The sequence below is a fragment of the Melozone crissalis genome, unplaced genomic scaffold, assembly GCF_028551555.1.
Source record: "Melozone crissalis strain CALT ecotype California unplaced genomic scaffold, PUWL_Pcris_2 ptg000114l_1, whole genome shotgun sequence".
Lineage (NCBI taxonomy): Eukaryota > Metazoa > Chordata > Aves > Passeriformes > Passerellidae > Melozone > Melozone crissalis.
In genome coordinates this window covers 445,080-467,083 of record NW_026535891.1, presented here as the reverse complement: position 1 = coordinate 467,083, position 22,004 = coordinate 445,080, and the positions used below count along the sequence as shown (strand labels likewise).

Sequence of the window (22,004 nt, the reverse complement as noted above, 5' to 3'; positions counted from 1 at the left end):
TGAGCCCCCCAGGGTGTCACTCCGAGCCCCCCCAGAGGCAAGACCAGGTTGGGGGTGTCACTCTGATCCCCCAGGGTGTCACTCTGAGCCCCGCCAGAGGCCGGGGGTGTCACTCTGATCCCCCAGGGTGTCACTGATCCCCCCAGGGTGTCACTCTGATCCCCCAGGGTGTCACTCTGAGCCCCCCAGTTGTCATTCTGATCCCCCAGGGTGTCACTGAGCCCCCCCAGAGGCAAGACCAGACTAGGGGTGTCACTCTGAGCCCCCCAGGGTGTCACTCTGATACCCCCAGGGTGTCACTTCTGCTCGGGGTTCTGCTGCAGGTGCTGCTCCCACTCTTCCTCCACCACCTTGTAGAGCTCCATGGTGGCTCGGGCATCTTCCACCGAGGAGTGGCCGCTTTTCCCCACCTGTGGGCACAGACACAAAGTGACCCCAGCTCCCAGTTTGGGGGGGCAGCCACAACTGGGAGAGACTGGGGGGGATGTACAGAGATTAGGGAGTGCAGGCAGCTGTGAGGTGGGGGGGATGCAGGAAGATTTGGGGGTACAGGAAGCTCTGGGGGGATGCAAGGAGATTTAGGGGGATGCAGAGAGCTTAGGGGGATATAGAGAGATTTGGGGGGGATGCAGGGAGCTTAGGGAAGTATAGAGAAACTTAAAGGGATGCAGGCAGATTTGGGGGTACAGGAAGCTCTGGGGGATGCAGGGAGCTTAGGGGGGTATAGAGAGATTTAGGGGGATGCAGGGAGTTTAGGGGGGTGCAGGGAGATTGAGGGAGGATGCAGGCAGATTTGGGGATACAGAGAAAATTGGGGAGGTGCAGACAAAGCTGTGGGATGTGCATAAAGGGAAAAAAACCTCCCAAGGCTGCAGGGGTTGAGCTGACAGGGAAAGGGAAACTGAGGCACGGGGCAGCCTCACTCCAGGACTGGCAGCCATGGCTGAACTCAGGGTGCCTCAGATCTCCCTCCCTCCCTCCCCACCGTCCCCTGGGGTGGTGAGGGGCTGCCCCGGGTACCTGGATGTCCTGGTTGAGCAGGGCCTTGGTGAGGCGTTTCAGGGAGATGTTGACGTTCTCAGGGAAGCCAGCCCTGCGGTTCAGCAGCGGGATCTGCGACGTGTCCCTGGTCAGGGCTTTGGGGTGGCAGTAGTGAAGTGCCTTGAAGTCGTTGTGGATGGCGTGGCCCACCACCACCTTGCCAGCAAGGATCTGCAGCACCTGCAGGAGAGAGGGGGGTGAGACCCCAGCAGGGCCAGCCCCGCTCTGGGGGACGTCCCTGTCCCCTCTCAGGGCCAGGGGCAGCCCCACGGGGCAGAGTGTGGGGCTGAGTGGGGGTGGTGCAGTGTGGGGACAGTCCCCATGCCCCATAGGGCAGTGTGGGGACAATCCCTGTGCCCCACAGGGCAGTGTGGGGACAATCCCTGTACCCCTGGGACAATCCCTGTGCCCCATAGGGCAGTGTGGGGACAATCCCTGTACCCCTGGGACAATCCCTGTGCCCCATAGGGCAATGGAGGGACAATCCCTGTGCCCCTAGGACAATCCCTGTGCCCCATAGGGCAATGGAGGGACAATCCCTGTACCCCTGGGACAATCCCTGTGCCCCATAGGGCAGTGTGGGGACAATCCCTGTACCCCTAGGACAATCCCTGTGCCCCATAGGGCAATGGAGGGACAATCCCTGTACCCCTGAGACAATCCCTGTGCCCCATAGGGCAAGATGGGGACAATCCCTGTACCCCTGGGACAATCCCTGTGCCCCATAGGGCAATGGAGGGACAATCCCTGTACCCCTGAGACAATCCCTGTGCCCCATAGGGCAAGATGGGGACAATCCCTGTGCCCCCTGGGCTGCAGATCTCAACCCTGTGCCCTCCACCCGTGGCACTGCAACCTCTCACTCCCTGCCCCAGCCCATGAGTTCTCCCCATTGTCCCTGGGGCACAGGGATTGTCCCCCTGCCCTATAGGGCACAGGGATTGTCCCCAGGGGTACAGGGATTGTCCCTGTCCTGCCCTCTGGGGATTGTCCCCTCCTGCCCTGTGGGGCACAGGGATTGTCCTGTGGGGCACAGGGATTGTCCCCATCTGCCCTCTGGGGATTTGTCCCTGCCCTGTGGGGCACAAAGATTGTCCCCTCCTGAACTGTGGGGCACAGGGATTGTCTCCTGCCCTGCCATGAGATTATCCCCTGGGCACAGGCATTGTCCCTGACCTGCCCTGTAGGGCACAGGCACTGTCCCCAGCTTCCATGTGGGGCACAGGGATTGTCCCAGGGGCACAGGGACTGTCCCCCCTGCTCTGTGGGGATCGTCTCCAGGGCACAGGGATTGTCCCCTTCTGCCCTGTGGGGCACAGGGATTGTCCCTGGGGCACAGGGAATGTGCCTCCCTGCCCTGTGGGGCACAGGGATTGTCCCCAGGGGCACAGGGATTGTCCCCCACATCCCATACTCCACATCCCCGTGTCCCCCAAGCCCAGCCCCACACGTCCCCCCATCCCCGTGCCCATCCCTCTCTGTGCGCCATGCAGGCTGACCTGCTGCTGTGCCCGGCGGAAGGGCACGGCCTGTGCCATGTGCCGCGGGCGGATGCCGCTCCAGCGGGTCCGGTAATCCACGATGGCCGCCTCGGGCCGCACGTACCGGTCGTACACCACGTCCCCCTCGTAGGTGACGATGCTGCAGCGCGCCAGGGCGCTGGTGCGCCCACCGGGGCCCGTGCCCACCATCTCACAGTCCAGGGCCACCAGCTTGGAGGGCGCCGGGGGGGCACTGCCAGCGCCCCGAGCCTTGGCCTTGGCCCCAGTACCGGTGGGGCCGTTCTGGGCCGCCCCCCGAGCCTTGGCTTTGCTCTGAGTGGGGGCTCCGGTACCGGTGGGGCCGTTCTGGGCCTCCTCCCGATCTTTCCCCTTGGCTCCGGTACCGGTGACACCGTTCTGTGCCACCCCCCGATCTTTCCCCTTGGCTCCGGTGCCGCCGTTCTGCGCCGCCCCCCGAGCCTTGTCCTTGGGGCCGTTCTGTGATACCGGAGGGCACCGGGAGGTGGTGGCAGCACCGTTCTCCTTGGGGCAGCGTTTGGCCCCCCCACGCCGTGCCCGGCCCGGCCGGGGCGCTCCCGGTGCCGCTGCCGGGAGCTGTTTCTGCCGCAGGACCCCGCGGCGCTCGAGCTCCCGGCGCCGCCGCACGAAGCTCTGGTGCTTTCGGTTCCCCGGTTCTTTCTTGGAGCGGCGCTCCGGGGCGGAGAAGTCAACGTTGAGGATCAGATCGTCCATGGCGGGGACGCTGTGGGGCGGAGAGGGGGGTCAGCGGCGGGGCCCTGGGCACCGGGAAACCCCGGGACAGGGAACTCCCCACCCCCGGGACTCCTGGCACTGGGAACTCCCGGACCGCCGGTACCGGGAAACCCCGACCCCCGGGACTGCCGGTACCGGGAAACTCCGACCCCCGGTACCGGAGCCTCCCGGTTTCACCCGTACCCCCGCTCACCTCCGCCCCCCGGAACCGGAAATTCCAGGGAAACACGCGGCCGGCCCGGTCCCGGCAGTGACGTCATCCGCGCGCGCCGCGGCGGGAACTCGGCGGCGCCGGGCGCTGAGGGACACGCGCGCGGCCGCGCGGCGTCCGCGTGACGTATGTGATGACGTCAGATCGACGTCACAGAGCATCGGCGACGACATGCCCGGTGTGGCGGCCGGGCCGGTGACGTCACGGGTGCCCGGGGGTGAGTGATGTCATGGCGACTCGGTGTGTGTGTGGGGGGGGGTGGTGTCGATGCTGCGTGACGTCACGGCGGGGCGCACTCGTGCGTGACGTCATTGCATGGTGACTTCATATGGGTGCTGAATGGCATGGGCAGAGCCGGGGAGGGGTGAGAGTGCCAGAGTGGGCTCATAGTGTCAGGGCTGAGGGTGAGAGTGCCAGGGTGCCCTCAGGATGCCATTGCTGATGTCCCTCAGGAGCCGCCATGGCAGCCGCGCCCCCAGAGCCGCCATGGCAGAGCCCGGAGCAGCGCAGAGCCGCCGACATCATCCGCCTGCTGAGCCTCTACCGGCCCCTGCTCGACGCCTTTGTCATTGTGAGTGTCCCGGAGCTGTGCCCGGGCTGTGCCCGCTGGGCTGTGACCCCTGAGGTGTGCCCACTGAGCTGTGACCCCCATTCTGTCCCCCAGGCTGTGCCCACTGAGCTGTGAGCCCCTGAGCTGTGCCCACTGAGCTGTGCCTGCTGAGCTGTGCCCAGTGAGCTGTGACCCCCATTCTGACCCCCTGGGCTGTGTCCCTCAGGCTGTGACCCCTGAGCTCTGACCCCTGAACTGTCCCCTTAGGCTGCGCCCTCTCCAAGCTGTGTCCCCGCAGCCTGTGACCCCCAATCTGTCCCCCCCACGCTGCCCCCTGTCCCCGCAGGATTTCTTCACCGAGGATCTGTGGTCCCAGCTGCCCCCATCCTGGCAGCCCGCCCTGGCCGGTGCCACCCCGGAGCAGCTGGCCGGGTTCCTGGGGGGCCGGGGGGGGCCGGGGGCCCCCTGGCCGCTGTCCCTGCTGGCATTCGGGGCCGCTGCCCGTGCCCTGGCCTTCCCCCGGGGCTGCCCGGGACCGGCCCCGCGGCCGCCGTGCCAGAGCTGCCGCCTGCCCCCGCTGCTGCGCCGCCACGTCAAACCCAAAAAGCAGCACGAGATCCAGCGCCTGGGCAAGGTGGGTGCCCCGAGCCGCCCTGAGCCCCCAGCTCCCCAAGAGCCCCCCACGAGCCCCCTAAGAGTCGCTCTCCTCACAGCTGCTGCGGAGGCTGAGCCGCGCCACCGGCTGCGAGCATGTGGTGGATGTTGGAGCGGGGCAGGTGAGAGCAGGGGGACAGGGAGGGGGTTCCTGGGGATCCCCCAGCCCAGCTGAGCTCCTTTGCCCCCTAGGTGATGTCTCCAACCCAACTGAGCCTGTGTCCCCCCCCATGTCCCTCCCAGCCCATCTGAGCCCGTGTCCCCCCCAGCCCACTCCAGCTGAGGCCATGTTATCCCCCAGGGGATCCCCCCCAGCCCAGCTGACCTGTGTCCCCCCGTGTCCTTCCTCCAGCCCATCTGAGTCCCTGTGCCCCCCATGTCCCCCCCCAGCCCATCTGAGCCCCTGTCCCCCCTCAGGGGATCCCCCCAGCCCATCTGACCCCTGTCCCCCCAGGGCCACCTGTCCCGGTTCCTGTCCTTCGCCCTGGGGCTCAGGGTCACCGCTGTGGAGAGCGACGCCCGCCTGTCGGCCCTGGCCGAGCGCTTTGACCAGGAGCTGCTGCAGGAGCTGGCCAAACCCAGAGCCCTGGCACACAGGGGAGCCCCCCCGTGCCCCCCCCGTGCCCCCCAGCACATCCCCGGCCGCCTGGACCCCTCAGCCCCCTGGGGGGAGCTCCTGCTACCCCCCGACCCGCCGGGAGCCGGCCCCGCTGCCCGCAACCCTTTGGGGGGCCCGGGGGGCTCCGAGGACGGGCACAGGGTGCTGGTGACAGGGCTGCACGCCTGCGGGGACCTCGGGCCTGCCCTGCTGTGCCACTTTGCCCGCAGCCCTGCCGTGGCTGCCGTGGCATTGGTGGGCTGCTGCTACATGAAGCTGTCCAGCGCCCCAGAGCAGCAGCAGCAGCACCCTGGGTACCCGCTGAGCGCCTCGGTGGCGGCACTGCCGGGCCACCAGCTGTCCTACCGGGCACGGGAGGCGGCGTGCCACGCTCTGGAGGAGTACCAGGCACGGCTGAGAGGGGGCAGTGCCCACCTGCGTGCCCACTGCTACCGCGCCGTGCTGGAGAGCCTGATCCGCGCTGCTGAGCCCGGCAAGAGGCACCTGGGGCTGCAGCCTGGCAGGAAGGCACACAGGCTGAGCTTCACACAGTGAGTCTGGGCATGGGGATCTCCTTCTGCATCCCCTGGTGGGCACCAGTGAGTCTGGGCATGGGGACCCCCTTCTGCATCCATCCCCTGGTGGGCACCAGTGAGTCTGGGCATGGGGAATGCTCCTTCTGCATCCCCTGGTGGGCACCAGTGAGTCTGGGCATGAGGAATGCTCCTTGTGCATCTCCTGGTGGGCACCAGTGAGTCTGGGCATGAGGAATGCTCCTTGTGCATCCCCTGGTGGGCACCACTGAATTTGGGCACGGAGATCCCCTTGTGCATCCATCCCCTGGTGGGCACCAGTGAGTTTGAGCATGGCCCTGCAGTGAGACTGGGGAGGGGGAACCCCCTTTAAGGACCCTCTTCATGAGTGGAATCAGCCTCCTGTGTCCCCTCCTGGCCCTGCAGTGAGTTTGGGGAGGGGGGGAACCCCCTTTTGGGCCCCTCCTCATGAGTTTGGGGCTGGGGGAGCCCTGCCTGGCACTCCCCTGCCCCCTTTCCATGACAGATACGCCCAGCTGGGGCTGCCCCTGGCAGGACTGGACCCAGAGGGAGTCCCACTGGACTCGGTGGCTGTGGGGGCCATGCTGGAGCAGCAGCACAAGGTGGTGGCATTCTGCACCCTGGGGCAGCTCCTGGCACCCCTTGTGGAGACCCTGATCCTCCTGGACCGGCTGCTCTACCTGCGGGAGCAAGGTGGGCATGGGCACAGATCCTCCCCCTGCTGTTTCCTCTCTCTCTGTGTTCTCCCAACTCTCCTTTTTCCTTTTTTCCCAGGTTTCCACTGTGCCCTCGTGCCCCTGTTCAACCCCAGGTTCTCCCCACGGAACCTGGTGCTGGTGGCCGCACGGACCCCGCTGGCTACAGCGCTGGGCAGGGACACTGAGGATGGGCACAGCAGCGAGGATGAGGATGTGGAGGAAGCAGAGACCCCCAGGGAGGGGCAGAACCACCAATAAACCCAGGATTTGTACACTCCAGGCCTGGCTGTGAGTTGGTGCCACACTGAAAGCACTGCACACTGCAAACACAACAAATGGAGGGGGTGTTTATTGCAGAGCCCACCTTGGGAGGCTCCCGGCTCCCCCAGTTTATACCTGAAGGATTTCTAGGTTCCCAGCTCCTCCAGTTAGTACCAGGAGGATTTCTAGGCCTTCCTCAGGGGGCTCTCCCAGTTAATACCAGAAGAATTTCCAGGCTCCCAGCTCTCCCAGTTAATACCAGGAGGATTTCTAGAATCCCAGCTCCCCCAGTTAATACCAGGAGGATTTCTAGGCTCCTAGCTCCCCCAGTTAATACCAGTAGGATTTCTTGGCCCTTCGTGTCTCCACAATGCCCATGGCATCCATGATCTCCTCCTCAAAGGTCTTCAACGACGGCCGGTACGTCTTGGCCAGCGCGTCCTCCTTTGACGTGTCCTTGGGGCCATCTGTGCGGGCAGGGGGACAACACTGACCCCCCCTGTCCCCTCTGTGTGCCCTTCCCCGTGCCTCCAGCCCCCTGTGGCACCCCTCTCACCGATCCACTGCTCAGGCACGACGCCATCCTTGCGTGGCTGCGGGGGCACGGGCAGGATGCGGCCGCTGCGCAGCGACACGCGGACGCGCTCGCCCTCCTCCGTGAACCTCCACTCCACCTCCGTGGGCTTCCTGCGGGCACACGGCGTTGGTGACAGGCAGGAGCAAAGTGGGGGACCCCTCAGCGCCCCCCACCCAGGTTTTACCGGTCCTCAGGGTCCACCAGGCTGATCTGGCTGAGCAGCAGCGGTGCCTCGCTGGCAATGTAGGTGCTCGAGTATTTGGCGGTGCGGTTGACGTAGCGATAGTGCTGTGAGGGGACACCGTGGGGTCACCGATGGCCCTGCGGCCACCTCAGCCTCCCTAGGGCCTCCTGCAGCCCTCCCTGTTGCGGCCTCACCGTGTTCAGTCCTTCCACCACCACCCAGTTGCGGGCTTGCACCACCTGGCTGACCAAGCCCTGCTTCCCCGCGTCCTTCCCGGCCAGCACCTGCACCTGCGGGTGGGGAGAGGGGCACAGGTGTGTGAAAAACGCCAATCGCTTGTTTTTAAAATTTGAAAAGTTTAATAGTAATAAAACGGTTATAAAAAAATAGTAATGCAATTAGAGTAATAATAATTTGGACAAAGTGAATTAGGGCAATATGAGACAATAAATACAAAGAGTTATGGATGACCAGGTACCTTTTTCTGGGCAGCACCAGCCCGAAAAAAGACCCACGTTAACAAAGGATTAACCCTTAAAAGCAACAGCCTGTTGCATATTCATACACTTCATGCATGATGCATAAATTCCATTCAAACACAGGATTCTGTCTGGTCATCATCAACTTCTTCCTCTGAATCCTAACAGCGCCTTTGAGGCGGGAAGAAGTTCATTTCTTCTGATAATGGAGCAATAAATTCTCTTTCTCTGAAAGATTCAGGTGTCCTGTGGCTGCTATCTCACTGCAAGTTCCTTCTTTAAAAAAAGTATCCTACATAGCATCGTTTCTATTTTAACATTTTTTATAACCTAAAACTATATTTAACACAGTACTTAAAAGAATGAATACAGCATTACTTTCTAACACAACACATCTAATATCCATTTGAATATTTGCGAAAAGCCAATCAAAAACACATGCATTTTTCACAGGGGGGGCCTCACCGTGTCACCCTTGAACACCTTCCAGTCGTCCTTGGCGATGGGTTCCACGAAGACCTTGCGGCGGCGCTGCCCCGGGGGGTTGCGGAGCCGGGCGGTGGTGGAGTCCGGGGGCCATGTGCCGTGCCGGTAGCCCGGGGGCAGCCGCGGCCGTGCCGCGCTCAGCAGGACCGACAGACGCATGGTGCTGCGGGCTGGGAGGGCAGGGAGCTCTGGGGACACCCCTCATCCTCACCAGGGTCACTGTGTGTCCGGCAGAGTCACCCCAACCCACCCAGAGCCCCCTCTGAAGGGAGGGAAGCGTCTGGCAGAGCAGCCCCCCACAAATGGGATCCCACAGACTGTCACCCCCCCCAACAGATTCCCACACCCTAAAGGGGACACAGGTACTGGCAGAGCCATCCCTCACCCATGGAGGGACCCAGGGATCCCACAGACTGTCACCCTCCCCACTCCCCTAAAGGGGACCCGGTCCCCAACAGATCCCCACACCCCAAAGGGGATCAAGGTACTGGCAGAGCCATCCCTTAACCATGGGGGGACCCAGGGATTCCACAGACTCTCACTCCCCACAGCCCAAACGGGATCCAGGTACTGGCAGAGCCATCCCTTAACCATGGGGGGACCCAGGGATCCCACAGACTGTCACCCTCCTCACTCCCCTAAAGGGGATCCAGGTACTGGACAGCCATCCCTTAACTATGGAGGGACCCAGGGATCCCACAGGGCACCCCCACACCCGAAGGGGACTCCGGTGTCCTACAAAGCACCCTCTCCTCCCAAAGGGGACCTGCAGAGCCCCCCACTCCCCATAGAGAACCGAGGCGTCACACAAACACCTTCCCCTTCCACAGGGGGGCGCAGGGCACCCCACACACGGGGAGAGACCTCTCCAAGGGGGTCCCACAGAGCTCATTCCCCAGAGGGGGACACGGGCAGAGTCTCCCCCACACCCGAAGGGCCCCATGGATACCCCAAAGACCCCCATGGATATTCCAAAGCCCCCCCTGACTCCCAGAGCCCCCCCTGACTCCCAATAACCCCTCTGACTCCCAATGACCCCCCACCACCCAAAGGGGACCCGTAGAGCACACACCTCCCCCCCCGCCGGGAACGACACCCGCAGATCCTCGACCACCCCCGCAGGGCCCCGAACCCCATCAAACCCCCCCAGCACCCCAGCACAGATCCGCAGAGCCCCCTCTGGGGTCCCGGTCCCGACCCCCCTCACCTGAGGGGCCGCGCCGCTCCCGCGCTCCGGGGGCGTGGCCAAGACGCACAGCGGCGGAGGCGAGGGGCAGGCCGGGAGTTGTAGTCCTAGCGCGGGGCACGCCGGGAGTTGTGGTCCCAGCGCGGGGCACGCCGGGAGCGGTAGTCCCGCCGCCCCTCCGGCCCTCAGCCCCGGCCCACGGTGAGCGGCTGCCGGGAGCTGTAGTCCGGTCACGGCTCCATCTTCTGCCGCTGCCCTCGGGGCTGGTTCAGGGGCAGGGGACGGTCAGTGCTGTCCTTTGTGCAGGGAGCCAGGCATGGCCTAGTTGGCCCGGTTCGGCCTCTCCAGGCCGGGCTGTGCGTGTGGGACAGAGCGGCCAAGGACGGTCACGGCCCCGAGCCTGACACAGCTCACGGAGCGTTTGGCAAGGCCCTCAGGCACAGGATGGGATTCTGGGGTGTCCAGAGCCAGACTCGATTATCCTGATTATGCCTGCTCAGGATATTCCACTATTCCAGCATAAAATATGAGTGTTTGGACAAGGCTCTAGGACATTGGGATTGGGAGCATTTTGGGGTGTCCTGAGCAGGGCCAGAGCTCAATGAACCCTGCGGGTCCCTTCCCACTCAGGATATTCCACTATTCCAGCAGAGAAGCTGAGTGCTCGGACAACATTCGTGGAGGTTCGTATTGGGAGCATTTTGGGGTGTCCTGTGCAGGGCCCAGAGCACGAAGGACTCAATTATCCTGATTATTCCTGCTCAGGATATTCCACTATTCCAGCATAAAAGCTGAGTGCTTGGACAATGCTCTAAGACACTGGGATTGGGAGAATTTTGGGGTGTCCTGTGCAGGGCCAGAGCAGGACTTGATTATCCTGATGAGTCCCTTCCTGCTCAGTGTCTATTCCACTATCCCAGCATAAAATCTGAGTGCTTGGACAAGGCTCTAGGACATGGGATTGGGAACATTTTGGGGTGTCCTGTGCAGGGCCCAGAGCACAAAGGACTCAATTATCCTGATTATTCCTGCTCAGGATATTCCACTATTCCAGCAGAAACTGAGTGCTTGGACAAGTCTCTAGCAGGTTGGGATTGGGAGCATTTTGGGGTATCCTGTGCAGGGCCCACAGCAAGACCTAATTATCCTGACAGATGCCTTCCTGCTCAAGGTATTTTACTATTCCAGCATAAAATATGAGTGCTTAGACAACATTCTAGGAGGTTGGGATTGGGAACATTTTGGGGTGTCCTGTGCAAGGCCAGAGCTCATTGAGCCCTCTGGGTCCCTCCCAGCTCAGGATATTCCATGATCCTGAAGGTCAAGGAGTGTTTAGACAATGCTGGGATTTTGAGGACAGCAGTAAGAGTTGATCCTTTTGTATCTCACCCAGCTCAGGACATTCTGTGATCCTGCAGTTCCTATTTCAGCTCCCTCCAAACCCTTCCCCATCTCTCCCCGTGATCCGTGTGTTGCCAGAGAGGCTCTGGCAGCCCCAAAGGGTCCCAAACCCCCTCAATTCAGGGGTTCCAGGGGCTCACCCAGGTCCCACAAGCACTTTTAAAAAGGCAAGATTCGCTTTTATTTCAAATCAACAGCTCAGCCCCGAGGAATCGCCAACACAAAGCGTGTGCCCACAGCAGGGCAGGCACAGAGCGCTCGGGGGCAGGACCCAGCTGCTCTGCATTCCTCTCTTTTCTTTTTTTTTTTGTATTTTTTTTTTTGTTTTCTTTTGGAAATTTCCTTGTCTGGAGCTCCGGACACGACGAGCCGGCGTGGGGCAGCACCAGGAGCCAGGGGGAAGGATCAGCTCGCCAGGGAAGCCACTACAGGCTGTGAGGGGCCAAGAACAGAGCCAGGCTCTTGTCAGAAGCCCCCAAAACCTGGAGGCTGTGGGGACAGGGCTCAGAGCACCCCCCTCACCTCTCCTTGTGGTCTCTGACCTCCTCCTTGCCCTCCTGCTTGGCCTCGTTGGTGGCCGGTGTGTCAGCAGCGTCGCTGTTCTTGTCCCCCTCTCCTGGGTTGGCTTTGGGCTCCTCCTTGGGAGCCTCTTCGTTGGCCACCTTCTTGTCCCCTTCCTGCCCCTCTGCATCCTTGGGGCGTTTGGGGGAGTCCTGTGGGGGGGAACTTGGGTCAGCCCAGCCGCTGTCCCAAACATCCCCAGCCACTGTCCCAAAAAATCTCCATCCTCTGTCCCAAACATCCCCATCCCCCGTCCCAAAAATTCTCCATCCCCTGTCCCAAACATTCCAAGTCCCCAACACCCCCATCCCCTCTCCCAAACATCCCATCCCAATCCCTGTCCCAAACATACCCCATCCCAAACATCCCCAGCCCTGTCCCCAACACCCCCAGCCCTGTCCCCAACATCCCCCATCCCATCTCCTGTCCCCTGTCCCAAACATCCTCATCCTCCGTGCCCAACATCCCCCATCCCAAACATCCCCTCTCCCAGCCATCCCATCCCAATCCCTGTCCCCAAACATCCCCTGTCCCCAACATCCCCCCTCCTATCCTCAACATCCCCATTCCCTCTCCCCAACATCCCCAGCCCCATCCCAAACATCCCCATCATCACCAGCCCCTGTCCCAAACATCCCCCATCCCAAACATCCCCATCTCCTGTCCCCAACATCCCCATCCCCTGTTCCAAACATCTCCTGTCCCCAGCATCCCCAGACCCTTTTCCCAAATATCCCCAAGCCTCTGTCCCCAACATCTCCTGTCCTAAAAATCCCCAGCCTCTGTCCCAAACATCCCCATCCCATCCCAAATATCCCTGTCCCCAACATCCCCAGCCCTTGTCCGCAACATCCCCATCCCATCCCCTGTCCCAAACATACCCGTCCCCAAAATCCCCATGCCCTGTCCCAAACATTCTGTCCCCAGCATCCCCTGTGCCCAACATCCCCGTGCCCTGCCCCAAAAATCCCCAACCCCTGTCCCCTATCCCAAAAATTTCCATCCCCCATTCCCAACATCCCCATCCCCTCTCCCCAACCTCCCCAGCCCCGTCTCCAACATCCCCCGTCCCAAACATCCCCATCTCCTGTCCCCTGTCCCCAACATCTCCATCCCCTGTCCCCTGTCCCAAAAATCTCCATCCCTGTCCCCAACCTCCCCATCCCCTTTCCCCAACATCCCCAGCCCTGTCCCAAACATTCCCATCCCTAAGATCCCCATCCCCTGTCCCAAACATCCCCTGTCCCAAACATCCCCAGCCCCTGTCCCCAACATCCCCATCCCCTGTCAAAAACATCCCACCCTCTCCCAAACATCCCCTATCCCAATATCCCCATCCCCTGTTCCAAACATATCTGTCCCCAACATTCCCATCCCCCATCCCCAACATCCCCAGCCCCGTCCCCAACATGCCCTGCCCTTATTCCAAACATCCCCAGTCCTTGTCCCCAACATCCCCGGTCCCAAACATCCCAATCCCCAACATCTCTAGCCCCAGTCCCCAGCATCCCCAGCCCCTGTCCCCAACATCTCCAGCCTTGGTCCCCAACATCCCTATCCCCTGTCCCAAACATCCCCTGTCCCAAACACCCCCAGCCCCAATCCCAAACATTCCCATCCCCTGTCCCCTGTCCCCAACATCCCCATCCCCATCCCCTGTCCCAAACATCCCCACCCTTGTCCCCAAACATCCCCAGCCCTGCCCAGCGCCCCCAGTACCTCCAAAGCATCCTCAGCTTTCCTCTTGCTGCCTCCTTTCTCGTTCTTCTCCTTGCTCTGCTCGTCGATCACCAGCTTCCCCTCCTCGTCGCTGCTGCCCTCGGCGTTGCCCTTCTTGTCCCCGTCCCCCTCGGGCTCCCGCTCGGCCGCCTCGGGGCAGCTCTTCTTCTGGGTGGGCTGTGGGCATGGAGGGCTTCACAGGGGGCTCCCAGGAGGGAGGAAAGGTGGGGGGAGCTGGGATGGAGCCCCCCAAACTCGTGACCCACCTGGTAACCGGAGGCTTTGACCGTGGGGTTGTTCTCGATCTCCCACAAACCTTCGCTGAAGCCTTTCCGCTTGTTGGGTTTGCCAAACTTCTCCTTGCACTCCTCGTAGGGGAAGAGGTCTTTGGGCCCCAGGAATGCCCTGTGCCAGGGGAAACCAGTGAGGGGTGGGAGCAGAGGGGGTCTCACCCCTCCCAAACTCACTGTGAGCCCCAGCTCCCACTCACGTTTCGTGGGTCCCGAAGAAGAAGACTTGGTACTTATTGGAGGAGGATTTGACTGCAGCTTCTGGCATCTCATCAATCTGTGGGACACCAAGGACGGGGTGAGAGGAGAGGGCAGAGACCCCTGGGGTTCCTCAGATGTCCCCAGGACATCCCCTGGGGCTCCTCAGATGTCCCCAGGACATCCCCTCCAGTGTCCTGTGGATGGGCACAGCTCAGGAAAGGAAAATTCCTTGGGAATCTCCCCCTGGTAGTGGGATTCCCTTCCCAGCCCCAGCCCTTCATCAGCCCCTCCTGCACTCCCAGGGGATGTAGTGGCTCTGTCTGGACACAGAGCTGGCAGGAGGTGCTCAACAGAACAAGGGGGTGCCCACAGGTGTAGGGCCAGCAGGGCTCCCCTTCTCCCACCCTTTTCCCCCCCTAATCTCTTATCTAGACCAGTTCAGACACACACAGCAAATTCAGGTGCTGCCAGTGGCACCACAGCTCCTCAGATGTCCCCAGGACATCCCCTCCAGTGTCCTGTTGATGGGCACAGCTCAGGAAAAGAAAATTCCTTGGGAATCCCCCCACAGTTTGCAGACAGAGCTGGCAAGAGGTGCTCAGCAGAACAAGGGGGTGCCCACAGGGGTGGGGCCAGCAGGGCTCCCCTTCTCTCACCCTTTCTCCCCCTAATCTCTTATCTAGACCAGCTCAGACACACTCAGCAAATTCAGGCTCAGACCCCAGGACATCTCCTCCAGTGTCCTATGGATGGGCACAGCTCAGGAAAGGAAAGTTAATTGGGAATTCCCCATAGTCCGGAGACAGTGTTGGCAGGAAGTGCTCAGCAGAACAAGGGGGTGCCCACGGCAAACAAACTCTACTCTAGACCAGCTCAGACACACTCAGCAAATTCAGGTGCTGCCAGTGGCGCCACAGCTCCTCAGCTGTCCCCAGGACATCCCCTGGGGCTCCTCAGATGTCCCCAGGACATCCCCTCCAGTGTCCTGTTGATGGGCACGGCTCAGGAAAGGAAAATTCCTTGGGAATTCCCCCACAATCCGGAGACAGAGCTGGCAGGAGGTGCTCAGCAGAACAAGGGGGGGCCCACAGGTGTGGGGGACAGCAGGGCTCCCCATTTCCCGCCCTTTTTTCCCCCCTAATCTCTTATCTAGACCAGCTCAGACACACTCAGCAAATTCAGGCAGTGCCACGGGCATCGCCCCCAGCCTGGGCCAGCAATGGGGATTGGGGTGCCAGGGGGGACACCCTGGCCAGAAGGGGGTCAGCAGACAAGGGGACAGCCTGGCAGGGCTCTGGGGTCAGGCAGCAGGCGGTGCCAGCCCCAGGCAGGTGCTGCTCCACCGAGCGTGAATAATCCCGAGGCGCCGAGCGGGAAGGGAGCGAAAGCAACTCCGGCTGCTTTTTATAGCAGCTAAAAATAACCCCCCCTGCAGCCAGCAGCCATAAATTCCCCGAGAAAACCTCAAAGGGAGGTGCAAGGAGCTGAAGGAGGATGCGGGTGGGGGTCTCGGGGCAGGCGCCAGCACGTCACTGTCACCGGGCAGCCGGGGTGCCAGCTCCTGTCCCAGTGCTCTGCTGACTCATGGCACAACCTTCCCTCTGTCCCCGTGACCCCCACAGCTCGCCCTGCCTCAGTTTCCCCAGCCAGCAGGGCCTGGGTGCTGTGACAGGGTGGACCTGGCCAAGAGTTTGTCCTGGTTTCCTTCACAGAGCAGAATGGCACCAACGCTGGTCCCTGTGCTGAGGGGCAGTGCTGGCACAGCCCCAGGGCACATGGAGGGCACGGGGCACTGGGGATGTGGTGGAGGGTCAGTGTGATGTCCCATTCCTGGCCAGGGAGCTGTGACAGGGTGGACATGGCCAAGAGTGTGTCCTGGTTTCCTCCACAGAGCTGGGAATGGCACTAACGCTGTGCTGAGGGGCACAGCTGGCACAGCCCTGGGGCACATGGAGGGCATGGGGCACTGGGAGGGGCACCAGGATGTGGTGGAGGGTCACTGTGATGTCCCACTCCTGGCCAGGGTGGAAATGGCCAAGGGTTTGTCCTGATTTCCTACACAGAGCTGGGAATGGCACTGACGCTGGTCCTTGTGCTGAGGGGCAATGCTGGCACAGCCCTGGGGCACATGGAGGGCAGGGGGCACTGGGAGAGGCACCAGATGGGTCGGTGTGATGCCCACTCCTGGGTGGCATGTGCCTCTGTGCCATCCCCACTGCCCAAGCATGGTTTGGGGCACACAGGTCCTGCACCAGGACCCAGGGGGTGTTTGAGGATTACTGAAGTGCTCCCACCCACAGCCCTGGGGCTCCTGGCACTGCCATGCCCCAGTGCCACCAGGGGACACTTAGGAGCAGGGACAGTCCCCAGAGGGTCCCTGGCCCATGGCGGCAGCTGGGAGCAGCAGCTCCATCCCTGCGTGGCACCGAAGGTGGAGGAGGGGATGCTGTGACTCAGAGGGGCGGCACCAGCCCAGCCCAGCCCAGCCCAGCCCAGCCCAGCTGCCAGGGGAGCTTCCCCCAGGCCACGTTCCTGCAGGTCACAGTGTGCCAAAGGCCCCATCAGCCTTGGCACACAGACCCTCCCCATGCCAGGCCTGGACAGGAACCCACAGGGACCCCACAGCCCCTGGCAGTGCCAGCACCCTGCTGGAGATCCCCCAGCAAGTTCCCAAATCTCCTTCCCCATGGAAACTCCAGGATGGCTGGGCTGTGTCACCGTGTCCCCAGCTCAGGAACTGAGGGGCTCCATGGAGCTGGGACACCCTGGCAATGGGAATCCCTGCCCAGTGGGATCCCCTGCCCAGCCCAAGGGACAACTGGGACCCCCTGGCAGTGGGATTTCCTGCACAGCCCCCCAAGGGACAGCTGGGACCCCCTGGCAGTGGGATTTCCTGCACAACCCTGCCCTGCCAGCCCCCCAAGGGACAAATGGGACCCCCTGGTAATGGGATCCCCTGCCCAGCCCATCCCTGCCAGCCCCCCATGGGACTGCTGGGACCCCCTGGCACTGGGATTCCCTCCCCAGTGGGATTCCCTGCCAGCTCCCAATGGGACACCTGGGACCCCCCTGGCACTGGGATTCCCAGCCCAGCCCCCCATGGGACAACTGGGACCCCCTGGCAGTGGGATTTCCTGCACAGCCCCCCAAGGGACAGCTGGGACCCCCTGGCAGTGGGATTTCCTGCACAACCCAGCCCTCCCAGCCCCCCAAGAGACAAATGGGACCCCCTGGCAGTGGGGATCCCTGCCCAGCCCATCCCTGCACAGCCCCCCAAAGGGACAGACGGGACCCCCCTGGCAGTGGGACCCCCTGGCAGTGGGGATCCCTGCCCAGCCCATCCCTGCCAGCCCCCCATGGGACACCTGAGACCCCCCTGGCAGTGGGATTCCAGCCCTGCCCACCCCTCCCATCCCTTTATCAGCCCCTCCTGCACCCTCAGGGCATGTGCTGGCTCTATCTGCAGGGCCAGGCGGGGATTTTGGGGTGCGGAGACACAGGGCAGGAGGGTGGCACCCCTTTGGGGACACTGATAATGCAGACAGTGCAAAGCCACCCAAAAAACCCTCCCTGCCCAAACTGCTCCATGATAGGCTTTGTCACAGCCTGTGTCTGTCTGTCCGGACAGTGGCAGCAGACAGACACACGGCTGCAGTGCCAGGGTAAAGTCCAGGTGCCCATTGCTGTCCCCCTGCCAATGGCACCGGTGTCACAGCCCAGGGGCAGCACCCAGGGGTCCGAAAGGGGCTGGGAATGTCCCCAAGCTCTGGAGCGTGGCAGAGGAGGGACGGGCACAAACCCCTGAGCTGGACTCTGCCCCCAACCTCTGCTCTTCTTCACCTTTGCCACTGCTCCACTGGATCAGCCTGCCCTGCCCTCCCTGCCTCAGTTTCCCCCCTGCAGGACAAGGCTGGCACAGGAATTAATTAATTCATTAATGGAATTAACTCATGCGGGTCACACACGGTCCATGAAGCACATGGGGGATGGAGGGGCACATGTACTGGGTGGCACCCCTGAGTCCCATGGGTGCCACCCAGGTGCTCTCCTCAGCCCTGGGGGCACCACTGGGCCCCATCCCAGCAGCACCAGGCTGGCAACGGGCACTGAATTCCAGAGGGAATGGCCCAGAAGGATCCTGACCCCATGGCACAGCCAGGGGAACGGGAGATGCTCAGGAAAGGGATGCCAGGGGTGCCAGGGGGGTCTCAGAGGTGTCAGGGGGTGCCAGGAGGGGCCAGGGGAGGTGTCAGGGGTGCCAGGGGGTTGTCAGAGGTGATGTCAGGGGTGCCAGGGGGGGTGGCAGAGGGGCCAGGGGGGATGTCAGAGGTACCAGGGAGGATATCAGGGGTACCAGGGGGGTGCCAGAGGTGCCAGGGGGATGTCAGAGGGGCCAGGAGAGATGTCAGGGGTGCCAGGGGGATGTAAGGGGTGCCAGGGCGGTGTCAAGGGTGCCAGGGGAGATGGCAGAGGGGCCAGGGGAGATGTCAGGGGTGCCAGGGGGGGTGTCAGGGCGGATACCAGAGGTGCCAGGATCCCGTGTGCTGCTCCTGCCTCATCCCCTGCCCTGCTCCCCTGCTGTCCCAGAGCTCTGTACGAAAAGGGGCTGCAGATCTGGCAGGGAAGCACCAAAAATGAGTCTGGCATAAGGGACCCTGCAGAGAAAGGGTGAGGGGAAGAGCAAGGCAAGCATCATCCTCCAGTGCCAGCAACTCATCTCCCACTCTGGTGCCTCAGTTTCCCCTCTGTTTAACACTGCCCCTCTCAGGGAGAGGTTTCCACCAAGTTGCTGGTGCTGGAGAACGGCACCAGGTGCCATCCCCAGGGGAAGAAAGGGAGGGAACAACCCCTCCCCCGTCCATTTCTTGCCCTATCTCTGAGCTCCAGCCACACCTGGTTGGAAACAAACACCCCATGGAACGCCACGCGTGGCCGGCTAAGGTTTCATCACAGCACCTGATTAGTCACGGGCAAGCCCTGCCTGATTAGTCACGGTGGGGAGGGCTGAGCTCCTAAACCCCCTCGGCTTTGGGGAGCCCAACCAGAGAGACAGAGAGGGAAAAAACCAAAAAACCATTCCCTGCCTGCCCTAAAAATGATGGTGGGGGTCAAATGATGAAGATGAGTGGGGTGTGAAATGAGACGAGTGTGAGCTGAGCCCACGAGGCTTTGGAGCCCCGACCTGGCACCACCCCGGACCCCATTGGGATGGATGAGGGCTGCAGGAGGATGGGGGCTGCAGGAGGATGGATCAGCCGGGGGGCAGCATCGCTTTTCCCCCCGAGGGAGGGAAGGAAGAGCAGGCGGTGTGGAAGCTCCCAGGGATCCTCTCTGTGGCTCCTCCTCGCCCAAAGCCGCTTTCAAATGCGCGTTGGGAGGGCCGGTGCCAAATCCGAGCGGCTCCCAACCCCCTCCCGGCCTCCCCGCCAGAACCCGACAAACCAAACAAAAGTTATTCAAATCCGCCAGGGGAAGGGGGGCACTGGGGAGGGATCCTCGGCCTTTAAAGCCCTATCGCCCCCATTCCGTCCTTTTCTCCGCTCAGTTTGGGGTTTGCAGGCAGCCCCCGGTGCCCTTTGCAGCAAGGCCGTGAGGGGAGAGAGAGTGTGTGTGGGGGGGGGGTGAAAAACACTCCAAGGAAATTTTAAACTGCATCATCAACCGCTTAAAAATAACCAGCGCCGTGTTGTGCAGCCAGAGCTGCCCACGGGCCCCATGGTTCGGGGTTTATCGCGGGGGTCCCGGGCTCATGGCCCCCTTTAGAGACACCCAGGACCCTCAGGGGACACCGGCGGGGCTGGCACATGGTGGGGCCTGTACACCCCCGGTCCCTTCCCCCCGTCCTAAGTCCTCAATAATTCTATCGATTTTCTAAAGCCAAACTCCCGGCGTAAGCGCTGCCACCTCTGTGGCACCCCTGAGGCCACCGAGAGCCGGGGGGACACGCTCGGGGCTCTGCCGGTTTGGTTGAAACCCCCCCAAAATCATCAGTGAAGCGCAAAGGGGGCGAGCTGGCCCTTCCCATGAGCGGGAAGGGCTCATGGAGCGGCCCCACGTGGAGCAAGGACCCCCCGGTACCGGCACCGGGGGATGGAGGGGTCACCCCGGGCTGGCCCAGCCTCGTGCTCCGCTGCCGGTACCGGGGGGTCCCCGCTCCCACGCGGTGCCAGAAGCCACGCGGTCTCCACCCGTGATCCCCCCCTCCCGTCCGTTCCACCGGGAGAGAAATGAATAAACAGCACAAAAAGGGCCCTGGGGGAGCCCGGGATGTTGTTTCCAACACATGAAGCCCCCCCTTAAAGCCAAAGAAATGTCCCAAAGCGCCTCCGCAAGCCTCGGTACCGAATAACCCCCGAGTCCGCCGGGCCCGGCCTTACATAAGGAGCCGGCAAAGTTGGACCCCGGCCCCGGTGGAAGATCCGGGGAGGGGGGATCAAAGCCTGACCCCCGGTACGGACACACCCCCCCCCGCCGCTCCGCTCCACCGGGGCAGCCTGACCCCGGTGCGCCCCATCCCCCCGCGTTATGCAACGGGGAACACCGGGAGAGAACCGGGAGAGCACCGAGGGGTCCCACCGCCCTCCCACCCCTTAGCCCAGCTCCTTACCCGGGCAGGCCAGTGCGGGTAACCCTTCATCTTGGCGAAAACCAGGTCCCCGCATTTGTATTCCTTCTGCCGGTTGGACCGGGACATCTTGGCTGGGCTGGCGGCTCCTCCCGGGACTGGGGGAGCGGGCGGGGGGAAGGGGGGGTGGGGGAGGGGAGGAGGGGGGGTTACGGATGAACTTTGGGAGGCAAAACCCGGCCAGGCAGGGGATTAGCCAAATAAATATAAAAAAAAAAATTAAAAAAATCAACAACAGCAAAAAAACCCTCCCAAATGCGAAGGGGGAGAGGCAGCGGCTGCTCTGCCCCCCCGGGCCGGGGTCAGCGGCGGCGCGGCGCAGCGGCGGAGGGCCCGAGCCCCATGCGGTTGTTTGTGTTTGAAATTCAATTGCTCCCTCCCTCGGCCACCCCCCCCACCCCCCCGGCCACCCTTCCCCTTCCTCCTCCTCCTCCTCCTCCTTCTCCTCCTCCTCCTCCCGCTGCCGGTGGATGCGCTCGGAGCTCGCAGCGCTGCCTGGGCGCGCTCACGCACCGCCCGCCCTCAGCGCCGTGCGCGCTCCCGGCACCCCAAAAATACCTCAAAACACCCCAAAAATACCTCAAAACACCCCAAAATGTGCCCGCTGCGGGCGGTACTAAGCGCCGTGTGTCACCAGGGGACGGGGAGGGACAGCTCGGTGTGGAACAGGGGGGAGTTGGGTGTTGGAGCGGGCAGAATGGATGGAAAACAGAGGGAAAAGGGGGCAAAGACATGCAAAAGGAGGGTGAAATACGACAAAAAATGGTGCAAATAATGTGTAGAGCAGTGCAAAACTGCACTGGGAAAATAGGTGTAAAACACTGTAAATAACTAGTGTAAAACAGCACAAAAACGGTGTAAGAAACATGTAAAACAGTGTAAAACTAAGGTGAAAAGCAGGTGTAAAACAGTGCATAACCAGTGTAAAACAGCACCAAAATGGTGTAAGAAACATGTAAAACAGTGCAAAACTATAATGTGAAAAACAGGTGTAAAACAGTGTAAAACACTGTAAATAACCAGTGTAAATAACCAGTGTAAAACAGCACAAAAACGGTGTAAAAATACCTAAAGCAGTGAAAACTATAATGGGAAAAACAGGTGCAAAACACTGTAAATAACCAGTGTAAAACAGCAAAATGGTGTAAAAAACATGCAAGAGTGCAAAACTGGCATACAAGTGTGTAAAACAGTGCAAAAGTGGTTTTAAACTCATGCAAAACCAGTGTAAGAATGCAAAAGCAGTGCAAAACAGCACCAAAATGGTGTAAAAAACATGTAAAAGTGTGCAAAATTATAATGGGGAAAACAGCTGTAAAACAGTGTAAAGCACTGCAAACAAGCAGTGTAAAACAGCACAAAAATGGTGTAAAAAACATGTAAAACAGTGTAAAATGGTATTGGGAAAAGCAGGTGTAAACCAGTGCATAACCAGTGTAAAACAGCACCAAAATGGTGTAAAAAATATGTAAA

At 61.5% G+C, this 22,004-nt stretch overlaps 4 protein-coding genes across 5 annotated transcripts; 1 reads left to right on the top strand and 3 right to left on the bottom strand.

Moving 5' to 3' along the window:
* Positions 1 to 285: 285 nt before the first annotated feature.
* ISG20L2 (interferon stimulated exonuclease gene 20 like 2) lies at positions 286 to 3,569 on the bottom strand. The gene is made up of 4 exons (XM_054292821.1): positions 3,490 to 3,569; positions 2,541 to 3,285; positions 1,021 to 1,221; positions 286 to 410 (listed from the first exon to the last, which is right to left on the bottom strand). Exons 2-4 carry the CDS (start codon positions 3,273 to 3,275, stop codon positions 297 to 299), a joined length of 1,050 nt encoding a protein of 349 aa, XP_054148796.1. The 5' UTR covers positions 3,276 to 3,285; positions 3,490 to 3,569; the 3' UTR covers positions 286 to 296.
* A 23-nt stretch (positions 3,570 to 3,592) lies between these two features.
* METTL25B (methyltransferase like 25B) lies at positions 3,593 to 6,819 on the top strand. Its single transcript, XM_054292686.1, has 7 exons — positions 3,593 to 3,724; positions 3,960 to 4,078; positions 4,404 to 4,691; positions 4,771 to 4,833; positions 5,166 to 5,860; positions 6,369 to 6,556; positions 6,638 to 6,819. Exons 1-7 carry the CDS (start codon positions 3,679 to 3,681, stop codon positions 6,817 to 6,819), a joined length of 1,581 nt encoding a protein of 526 aa, XP_054148661.1. The 5' UTR covers positions 3,593 to 3,678.
* A 211-nt stretch (positions 6,820 to 7,030) lies between these two features.
* MRPL24 (mitochondrial ribosomal protein L24) lies at positions 7,031 to 9,811 on the bottom strand. Its single transcript, XM_054292826.1, has 6 exons — positions 9,756 to 9,811; positions 8,528 to 8,718; positions 7,778 to 7,873; positions 7,584 to 7,687; positions 7,379 to 7,509; positions 7,031 to 7,289 (listed from the first exon to the last, which is right to left on the bottom strand). Exons 2-6 carry the CDS (start codon positions 8,705 to 8,707, stop codon positions 7,153 to 7,155), a joined length of 648 nt encoding a protein of 215 aa, XP_054148801.1. The 5' UTR covers positions 8,708 to 8,718; positions 9,756 to 9,811; the 3' UTR covers positions 7,031 to 7,152.
* A 1,617-nt stretch (positions 9,812 to 11,428) lies between these two features.
* On the bottom strand, positions 11,429 to 20,655 carry HDGF (heparin binding growth factor). Of its 2 annotated transcripts, none has more exons than XM_054292824.1 (6): positions 20,514 to 20,655; positions 13,906 to 13,982; positions 13,682 to 13,820; positions 13,416 to 13,592; positions 11,658 to 11,848; positions 11,429 to 11,567 (listed from the first exon to the last, which is right to left on the bottom strand). In XM_054292824.1, exons 1-6 carry the CDS (start codon positions 20,598 to 20,600, stop codon positions 11,561 to 11,563), a joined length of 678 nt encoding a protein of 225 aa, XP_054148799.1. In that variant the 5' UTR covers positions 20,601 to 20,655; the 3' UTR covers positions 11,429 to 11,560. The 2 variants fall into 2 exon arrangements, with proteins under 2 accessions (XP_054148799.1, XP_054148800.1); XM_054292825.1 differs by having other exon boundaries at positions 11,678 to 11,848.
* Positions 20,656 to 22,004: the final 1,349 nt, after the last annotated feature.